This window comes from Alosa alosa, chromosome 15 (assembly GCF_017589495.1).
Source record: "Alosa alosa isolate M-15738 ecotype Scorff River chromosome 15, AALO_Geno_1.1, whole genome shotgun sequence".
NCBI classification, from domain to species: domain Eukaryota; kingdom Metazoa; phylum Chordata; class Actinopteri; order Clupeiformes; family Clupeidae; genus Alosa; species Alosa alosa.
Genome location: NC_063203.1, coordinates 21,606,222 through 21,616,704, shown reverse-complemented (window position 1 = coordinate 21,616,704; position 10,483 = coordinate 21,606,222). Strand labels below are relative to the sequence as shown.

Below are 10,483 nucleotides of genomic sequence, written 5' to 3'. Positions count from 1 at the left end.
TGTAGTTAGTACCCGTAATTTCCCAACTATTAGCCGCGACTTATACATTGATTTTGCAAAATGTCTTTAGCTATGAGGTTAATACATGGGGGCAGTTACTATGGTATTAATATGGTTTTGTTTATTTTTAGCTTACATAAAACACTGTCCTGCGGCTTTTGTACAATGCGGCTATTACACAGGAAATTACTGTAGAATGATTAACCAATTTATTTTTGTTGTAGAGATCGTTTTTGGATTTTCAAAAAACCTTTAAAGACTCATCCGTTTACCTTGTATCTAACTAAATCATTTTACTCAGTCATTTGTAGTCTACATGTTCATGGTTATTGTTATTATGACGATTTGCTATTGTTAGTAGCATCTTTTAATGTAGGCTATTATGACAACTTTAAACTATTATTTTATTAATGATTATGATGTTTGTTGTTATAATTATAAATTGTTGTGGACCAAAGCATGTTTCAAATGTATATACCTACCCTCCTATTGTCATGATTTGAGGAGTGTGTGGTAGGAGGAGGCTTCAGTTTCTTATATCTTTTTTAGTGTTTGGCCCAACGTATGAGACATCAAGGAAGAAAAAGGCCGCACTTTGCATACCAACGTGTGTATTGCACAGCAGGCACGTTTCGGCTTAACTTTAGCGCCTTCCTTAGTGTGCTCCCAAATTATTTGAGGAGTAACCTGAAGAGTGTCATTACACTTTTGACCATGTGGGGTCCTCAGCCTCCTTGTCTATGTTTCTAGTCACATTGTAGTTTTATGGTTTTACCTGTGCCTGCCTGGCATGACAGTTTATTTGTTTCTGAGTTATTTTTATTGTATCTATTTTTTGCTGTTATTTGACCTACATATTGCTTGTTTGGATCATGCTTTTTTTCCTACAAGATTTCAGACTGGTCTGTCTCTCTTTACTGCCTGCTAGATTTTTTACCTTTGTGGAGTTTGCTCACCACAGACTCAGTTTGATGCAGATCACATGTGCCACTACCATCCCAATATCCCCTAAAGTCCCTTGGCTTTCAACCTCAAATAAAGCTGATGATCTCAACCTCACATAATCCTCAGCGTTTCACAAAGCATCAGTGGTGGAATGTAACGAAGTACAAATACTTCGTTACTGTACTTAAGTAAATTTTCCACGTATTTGTACTTTACTTAAGTAAAATTTATAGTGCATACTTTTGACTTTTACTTCGTTACATTTTACAGCAATTATCTGTACTTTTACTCCGCTACATTTCTACAACACCATCGTTCCTTTTTACGATACATTTTATGATCAGTTTTTTTTCTCTCTGACAAACACGTTTGTTTTACCGGGGGGTTGCTACCAAAGATTCTGGAGCGCTACGTGCATTCTTAGAAACATAAGCTTCTAGTCTAGACCAGGCAAAGCGTGAGCTTGTAGCCATCTGCATTCGGTAGGCTATATTCACCAGACCCATGGCTACACTGTACATGCAACTGTGTTCTGTGCCTTTCTCTGTCTGTTATCTGCAGCGTTAGGGCCTCCTCTCCGATGAGATTGCTATCCGCGGATCAGCGAAGTTACAGGCTATGCCCATGCTTCTGTCACACGTCTGATCATTTGCGGCACAAATGAATGGTAGACTATTAATGAACCGGTGGCCGGAAAAAACGTAACATTTTCCAGATTAGGAAATATTCCTTAATTGTGTGTGATTAAATAAAGATGCATAGCCTACAATTGGGGGGTAGTAACGTGAGCGCTCATTCAATGTCTATGCGTCTGCGCAAGTGAAACTGAACTTAATCATAAAGACACCTTTCTCAGCAACGTTTCTGTTCAATCAGCATAATTGGCATTACGATCCACCCGACGTTTCCCTTGTCTACCCCGTTAAACTTCAGGCTCTCGTGTTTTGCTGAATGATATTACTCAGCAGATCACCCTAGTAGATAACCAGAATTACAGTCTCTAGAATTGTAGGTCAGTATGTAAACTGCGCCACAGATGGTAAGCACAATTGCATTAACTTAAAACTATCTAGTCGAGTATAACCTAAAACTAGCTTAATTAAAATGCCACAGCCCATACTGATTTTTCCTTTTAGAATATAGATATTAAGAGAATAAATCATTATGCAAATACTTTTACTTTTAATACTTAAAGTACATTTAAAAGCAGGTACTTTTTACTTTTACTTAAGTAGGGTTGTCATTGTGGTACTTTTACTTCTACTAAAGTAAATATTTCTCTGTGTATTTGTACTTTTACTTAAGTACTGAGTTTCAGTACTTCCTCCACCACTGCAAAGCATGTGTCAGGTTCACCAGAGAATCAAACCCAGGTCTCCAGTGTGAGATCTATCCTCTTCTCCACTATAGTTACCCTAGCCTATAGTTAGCCTACAGTAAGCATCTAGTTAGCATATAGTTAGCCTATAGTAAGCATATTAAGCCTATGTGCAGAGACTGGAGTCATAATCTGGAGTGGATCACAAAATGGGGAAACTTCAATGGAAAAAAAAACACAAGGTAGAGGTCAAAATCCAAAAGGCACTAAACCCATTTCTGCTCTGCTACTCCTACTCTGCTGCCATTATCAGCTCCTATTGACCCATGTCAACACTCAGTAGGACAGGAGGATGAGAGCAAATAGCAAGAGTCACAACAAGAGAAATACAGCTTAAGCCAGACAGAAAGGTATCGGAGGGAGAGATCAAACGACTAACGAGACAGGAAAAGAGAGAAAATCAAACAGAGCGACCACTGCACAGGTGTCCTAAAAGTGAAGTTTGTTGAGACCCTGTCAACAGCTGCCACTAACTCTAAAGGAGGTGCGTCATGTCTGTGTCCAGCATGCTGCTGCTGGCTGGTCTGGTGCTGCTCCTGCTGCTGCTGGTCTGGAGGAGGAGGGGACCACAGGGGCTTCTACTGCCCCCAGGCCCCACTGGACTGCCCCTGCTGGGAAACCTGCCCCAAGTGAACAAGAGAGCGCCCTTTGAGACCTTCTTGAAGGTGAGGTCCAGTTATTGCTAGTTCCTCTAGCTTATTAAAGGTGCTCTAAGCGATGCCACACGTTTTTTTTAGGCTAAAACATTTTATGCCATTTACAACAAAGCATCACCTCACCATCCGCTAGCTGCCTGTGTCCTGAATACACTTTAAAAAAACGCAATCTCTGTGGAAAGCCCAGGCTCCAAAAACGGCAAGAAAAACAACCTGGGCAAACCTAGCCCATAAAAACATAACAAACTGTTCCAGCAAATCACAGACGAGATGCGCGTTTAGGAGAGTTTCAATTGCACGGGAGGGAGGGGGAGGAAGTAGCGAGCTAGCTTTCTGTTTTGTTTGAAAGTCAACAGAAGTGACGTTACCCAGCATCGCTTAGAGCACCTTTAATGTACTGTGTAGTGATTTTTCAATATGTGCTGTATAAGAGAAAGTGAGAGACAGAGAGAAAGAGAGAGAGAATGTAGGTGAGTGAGTAAGAGTGTGTGGTTTTGAACATTAAGTACATTTGCAAGTTGTTGACCAAAACACAAGGTCAAGCATTATCACGGTGTGATTTCAGATATTTCTCTCTTGAGTATTTCTCTCTTGAGTTTTTCTTTACCTGCAAAGCAGACCATAAGACAAACATAGCTACAGTAATTACTTAAACATGCTATAATGTTCACAATGTCTAGCACTTAAACACTACTGTATTAGTCACAACAAATTCATAAGATTGCCCTGAAAACCTGTTTGTGTGTTGTCTTCCCATATCAGTGGAGCAAGCAGTATGGGCCCGTCATGACTGTGCGTCTCGGACCCCAGCGGATGGTGGTCCTCAGTGGGTACAAGGTAGTGAGGGAGGCGCTAGTGGACCAGTCAGATGACTTTGCAGGCAGGGCACAAGTCCCATTCATCGATAAGCTTTTCAAGGGGCATGGTGAGTGCTGAAAGTAACATGATTAGCCCCATTTTGAACGAACAAATGAATTAATGGATGAAAGAATAAATTTACCCATAGACAGAAATCTTCACAATATTTATTGCTGTTTACATACATTGCCAAGTGATCCATTCCATTTCAGTTTAGGTTCCTCTCATTGTGTCGTTAGTACTGCTGAGTATTTCTAGTACAGTAGTTCTGTTCTGATAGTTCTGAAGTACGCCGTATCCGATTATCATCATCAGGTCTGGCAATCAGTAACGGTGAGCGCTGGCGCCAGCTGAGACGCTTCACACTGAGCACGCTCAGAGACTTTGGGATGGGCCGCAAGAGGATGGAGCAGTGGACTCAGGAGGAGAGCCGACACCTGCTGGAGAGCCTGAGAGAAACCAAGTGTGAGTGTGTGTGTGTGTGTGTGTGTGTGTGTGTGTGTGTGTGTGTGTGTGTGTGTTTGTCAGTGTGTGTTTGTGAGTGTGTGTGTGTGTGTGTGTGTGTGTGTGTGTGTGGTTGTGTGTGTGTGTGTGTGTGTGTGTGTGTGTGTGTGTGTGTGTGTGTGTGTGTGTGTGTGTGTGTGTGTGTGTGTGTGTGTGTGTGTGTGTGTGTGTGTGTGTGTGTGTGTTTGTGTGTGTGTGTGTGTATGTTGTGTGTGTGTGTGTGTGTGTGTGTGTGTGTGTGTGTGTATGTGTCTCTATCTGTGTGACAAGTGTGAGTCCATGCATTTGTGGATTTTTAACTCTTGAACTCTCCTCCCAGCGACTCCGTTCGACCCAACATTCTTCCTGAGCCGCGCCGTGTCCAACGTGATCTGTGCTCTAGTGTTTGGACAGCGCTTCAGTTATGAAGACGTCAACTTCCTGCGTCTTCTGCGCATCATTGGAGCTACAATACGTTTTGCAAGCAGCCCCATGGGACAGGTAAAGGCACTACAACTGTTACTGCTACGCCTCCTCCTCCTCGTCCTACTATTACATCAATTACCTACTAGCACTATGTCTACTACAATAGTACTAGTATAGTAGTAGTAGTAGTAGTAGTAGTAGTTGTAGTGGTAGTAGTAGTTGTAGTGGTGGTGGTAGTAGTAGTAGTAGTAGTAGTAGTGGAAGTAGCAGTAGTAGTAGTAGTAGTAATAGTAGTAGTAGTTGTAGTGGTAGTAGTAGTTGTAGTGGTGGTGGTAGTAGTAGTAGTAGTAGTAGTAGTGGAAGTAGCAGTAGTAGTAGTAATAGTAGTAGTAGTTGTAGTGGTAGTAGTAGTTGTATTGGTGGTAGTAGCAGTAGTAGTAGTAATAGTAGTAGTAGTTGTAGTGGTAGTAGTAGTTGTATTGGTGGTAGTAATAGTAGTAGTAGTGGAAGTAGCAGTAGTAGTAATAGTAGTAGTAATAGTGGTAGTAGTTGTAGTGGTAATAGTCGTAGTTAAGACGGTTACATGAAATAAGATATATAAAAGCATTCAAAGCTGACATCTGTTTTAACCCTTTGAGCGTTCTCTCCAGGGCTTAGACCTTATAGAGTGTCCCAGTGACACCACTTCCATTTGCCTCCATGGGACCTATCTTTCAAAAAATTTTGAACGCCAGTCTATGGCGAAAAAGAAATGATTTTCTGGTCCCGGTTGACTTGTGCCTTGAATTACCCATATGATGTTTGTCAATTTTAAAGACAATTTTTCATGTAAAGACATTTGCAGTTTGTTTAAGTAACTATTGAATTACAACATTGTGAAAGATCGTGAATTCCAAATCGACTACAAACCCATCAGTCGCAATCAGTCGCTAGCTAGTGACGCGTTAGCTCATTCACAGCCACACTAGATTGTACAAGCATACCAGCAACAGATCTTAATTGGGCTTTCCTTGCAGATGAAAATACCATGAGTCAGAGGATTAAACACATCAGGTAAGTTGTATTAGTCCCATAGACTGTACATTAGATACTGTTAAGTGACATAGCAGGCAGCAAGATGCAACCGTTAACTAGCATAACAGCTAGCATGCTAATCTTATAGTTTCATTCGTTGGTGGCGTACATCGCTCGAGACGAGAGATGTAGTCCACCGGCGGATTCACACAAAAACCAACATAACTTTTGAAGTCTGTCGAACAACAGTACTTTCTTGGCGTGAAAAATTATCTTTTAAATTCACACAAATCATATGTGAAATTAGTTGGCACAATTCAAACTGGACCAAAAAATAATTGTTATCTCTCCATTAACTCCCGTTCATATTTTTTTGAAAGACAGGTCCCTTGTAGCGGAAGTAAAACGGAAGTCACTGGGACACTCTATAGAGGGGCATTGAGGTTCAGTCTGTGTACAAGTGTGCCTATTAGAGAGGTCAGCTCACCCAGTTTGCTCTCCTAATCATTCCCGCACAGCTGTACAACCTCTTCCCCAAGCTGATGGATCACCTCCCTGGGCCCCATCACAATGTCTTCAGGCAGATGGAGCAACTTAGGATCTTTATTATAGAGAAGATCCACCAGCATAAAGAGACTCTGGACCCAGACAACCCTCGAGACTACATCGACTGTTTTCTCATCAGACTCAACCAGGTCAGCTGATATGTTGTTATTCTGATGATGTGCTTGCTGTAGATTTAACTAGTTGTGTATTCCATGTGTTTAACCAAAAATCATCAGATATTTCCTGCCAACTAGACATATACTGATGGCAAAACTTTATAGGTAGACATCTGTACACGTTGTACATGTCTCAGTATCATAAACAATCTCGAGGAGCAGTCATTCACTAATCATTGCAGTACAGCTTTCTCAAATGTGGTCTATTTGCCCCTATGCCAAGCCTACATGGGCTAAAGAAGCATGGATATATTTTCATACATACATCAATACATTTGCCTGCTGTTAGGAGAAGGACCTGCCTGAATCTGAGTTCATCTATGATAACATGGTAGCTACCGCCCTGAATCTCTTCATGGCTGGTACCGAGTCCACCAGCAACACCATCCGATACGGCCTCATGTTGCTTATCAAGTACCCAGATATTCAAGGTGGGACTATGCACTTTTTTACACTTACATTTAAACACACACAGACACACACACACACACATGTTACATTACACACACACACACACACACACACACACACACACACACACACAGGTCTACAGTACATCAAAGTCAAAGTCAAAGTCAGCTTTATTGTCAATTTCTTCACATGTTCCAGACATACAAAGAGATCGAAATTACGTTTCTCACTATCCCACGGTGAAGACAAGACATATTTTACCAATTTAAGTCCACAGACAAACATAACATTCAAGTAAACAAAAAAGTAAGTAAATAAGTAAATAAGAGGGCACATATAATAATGAAAAAATAAGAGCAGCAAAATTTGGTTGAAATTGTGCATAGACAGTCAATAAAATACTAGTGCAAAGTCAGGCCAATAAAGGCTTGGGTAGTTCTGTTTGACCTAAGTAAGAAAAGAAAGTGGCATAGTGGTGCAAGTTATGTAAGAGCAGCAGAAGTGTTGTGTTTTCAGGACAACAACAACAAGTTGTAAAGTGTACAAGTGTGCAAGTGTGCAAGTGGAGTAGTGCAGGCCACATTGTGGGTCCAATGTCCAGGATGTTATGTAGCTGAGGGTGGAGAGGAGGGAGGGAGAGTTCAGCATCCTTACAGCTTGGTGTATGAAGCTGTTGGTGAGTCTGGTAGTGCGGGGCGCAGGCTTCTGTACCTCTTCCCAGAGGGCAGTAGATCAAACAGATTGTGGCGGGGTGACTTGCATCACTCACAATTTTGAGTAAATTATGGGTGTGGTGGGTGGTGTAAATGTCCTTCAGGGAGGGGTGAAGCACCAATAATCCTTCCAGCTGTATTCACTATGCGCTGCAGGGCTTTCCTGTTGTATTCAGTGCAGCTTCAGCCCACACAGCGATACAGCTGGAGAGGATGCTCTCAATGGTGCCTCGGTAGAATGTGGTCATGATGGCTGGTGGAGCACTTGCTCGCCTGAGTTTCCGCGGGGAAGTACAGGCGGCTGAGCTCTCTTAGCCAGTGATGCAGTGTTGGTGGTCAGGAGAGGTCTTCACTGATGTGCACCCCAGGAATTTGGTGCTGCTCGCTCTCTCCACCACAGCACCGTCGATGGTCAGTGGCAGGTGTTGGGTGTGACCTCTCCGGGAAGTCAACAACAATCTCTTTGGTCTTGCTGGCGTTCAGCAGGAGGTTGTTGTCCCTGCACCACGTGGTCAGATGGTCGACCTCCAACCTGTATTGAGTCTCGTTAAGCCCTTGGTGATGAGACCCACCAGAGAAGTTGTGTCGTCAGCAAATTTCACTATGTGATTGTTGCTGTAGGTTGCAGTGCAGTCATCGTCAGCAGGGTGAAGAGCAGCGGACTGAGCACACAGCCTTGGGGGCCCCTGTGCTCAGTGTGATGCTGCTTGAGGTATTGTTGCCAACATCGCATTACTACTTGAGGCCTCTGACAGAGGAAGTCCAGTAGCCAGTTGCAGAGGTAGGTACTGAGTCCCAGTTTGTCAAGTTTGCAGATGAGTTGTTGTGGTATTATGGTGTTGAATGCAGAACTGAAGTCTATAAACAGCAATCTCACATATGAGTCTCTTTTTTTCCAGGTGGGTGAGGGCTGGGTGGAGGGCAGAGCAGATTGCATCCTCTGTAGACCGCTTGGCTCGGTATGCAAACTGGAAGGGGTCCAGGGTGGGGGGGGGGGGAATGGATTTGCTATGTGACATGACAAGCCGCTCAAAGCACTTCATGATGATGGGTGTCAGTGCCACAGGGCGGTAGTCATTGAAGCAGGATGGACCAGTTTTCTTCGGCACAGGTATGATGGTGGCAGCTTTGAAACATGATGGGACGATGGCTTGGTTCAGGGAAGTGTTAAAGATGTCTGTGAAGACATCCTTAAGCTCCCCTGCAAAGTCCTTCAGCGCACGACCTGGGATGTTGTCTGGACCTGTTGCCTTACGGGTGTTGATAGCAGCAAGTGTCCTCTTCACGCTGTCGGCAGAGAGGCACAGGGGCTGCTTCAAAGCGAGCAAAGAAGCGGTTCAGGTTGTTGAGCAGAGGGATGTTGCCCTCACAGCTCTGTGGCGCGGGCTTGTAGTCCGTGAGGGTTGAGTAGCGATTGACATTGATGCGTAACATGCGTAACCTGCATAGTGTTGACTGAGATTTTATCGGGAGGGAGATTTAATCACAACTAAGTACTTCCCGCTGGCTACCGTTAAACATGCATCCAAATGGACTTACATGTGCACAGTCAGAGTTCAATGTTTCGATAGCTACTGAACTACTACTGCTGACCACTGAACAGTCAAATCAATGTCATTTTTGCAGAGCACATGCAGAAGGAGATTGACGGGTTGCTCGGCCAACAAGGCGTCCCACGAATGGAAGAGAGGAAGTCCCTCCCCTTTACTGATGCTGTCATTCATGAAGTTCAGCGCTGCATGGACTTTGCACCCCTCAGTGTCCCCCACTATGCCACCAAGACCATCTCATTCAGAGACTACATCATTCCTAAGGTGGGTGGATAGCTTTTTTGGTACTTTTTTTTTTTCACTCTGCATTATGGTGTCATTATCATTAGAATGTTATATAATTATATCATCAAGTTTTAATCATTGTATGGGTATTGGACCTTGGACTCCTGACACAGTACTTCCCCGCATATTAGCCACATTGCGTATCTGCCGCATGGCAGTGTTTTTTGCCAATTAAAGATAGAATTCTCCACCCATGTATTAGCTGCAGTGCCCAGTAGCCCAATGTGTGCTTTAATCAGTCCTTTAATCGGAGAGAGGGAAGGATGAAGAAAAGTAACTCCAATATTTAGCCCGCTCCTATTTATTAAAATCATAGATGAAATTTAGCTAAATCATTGTATAAACCTGTTAATAGCAGGGAAATTACGGTATAACAAAATCAATCACTTTCATAGGTCTATTATGCCATTGAAAAATTCAGAACTCTTAGGGTTTCCTCCCTGAATCATGGTTCATGACCTCTGACCCACCCCTTGTAGGACACAGTAATCATTCCCATGCTACACTCTGTGCTCCGGGACGAGGATTATTGGGAGGACGCCTGGGCCTTTAACCCAGAGCACTTCCTGGACCAAAATGGCAACTTCAAGAAGAACCCAGCCTTCCTTCCCTTCTCTGCAGGTAGGAAGGGCAACTATGCAACCCTAAAAACATCTTCTGCTACTGTTAAGACTCACAAATTGTGACATTTGTTGTTTGCTGTGTGATCAAAATGATCTTTATTACATCTCTAAATATGCTAAAATGTACTTCAAAGTAGCCTCTGGCTGTTTTATTTAACTTAAATGTGAAATCTGAGGTGAGTTTACACCAATGACTGCGTCTCTACACCAATGACTGTGTCAGTCCCACACCCATCACCACATACTTCAAATACTCTGATGACACTGCTGTACTTGCACTTCTCAATGACAATAACTCCATAACTCAACCTTCAAATCGCTACTCAACCCTCAGCTGCCTCCTCCTCCATCCAGCCTTAATGCGGATACCTTCGCCTCATTTTTTACAAACAAAGTGGCGGCAATCAGCAGTCAATTCT

At 43.1% G+C, this 10,483-nt stretch overlaps 1 protein-coding gene across 2 annotated transcripts in view; it reads left to right on the top strand.

The window, feature by feature from the left end:
• Nucleotides 1–2,628: 2,628 nt before the first annotated feature.
• LOC125308511 (cytochrome P450 2G1-like) overlaps nucleotides 2,629–10,483 on the top strand; it is a 33,138-nt gene continuing 25,283 nt past the window's right edge. For both annotated transcript variants that reach the window (XR_007195895.1, XM_048265070.1), the window contains exons 1-8: nucleotides 2,629–2,988; nucleotides 3,742–3,904; nucleotides 4,153–4,302; nucleotides 4,661–4,821; nucleotides 6,279–6,455; nucleotides 6,772–6,913; nucleotides 9,233–9,420; nucleotides 9,921–10,062. Coding sequence is in view for 1 of the 2 variants with exons in the window: in XM_048265070.1 (XP_048121027.1) it covers nucleotides 2,815–2,988; nucleotides 3,742–3,904; nucleotides 4,153–4,302; nucleotides 4,661–4,821; nucleotides 6,279–6,455; nucleotides 6,772–6,913; nucleotides 9,233–9,420; nucleotides 9,921–10,062 (1,297 nt within the window). In the remaining variant the exon portion in view is untranslated. The remainder of the gene's footprint in view (nucleotides 2,989–3,741; nucleotides 3,905–4,152; nucleotides 4,303–4,660; nucleotides 4,822–6,278; nucleotides 6,456–6,771; nucleotides 6,914–9,232; nucleotides 9,421–9,920; nucleotides 10,063–10,483) is intronic.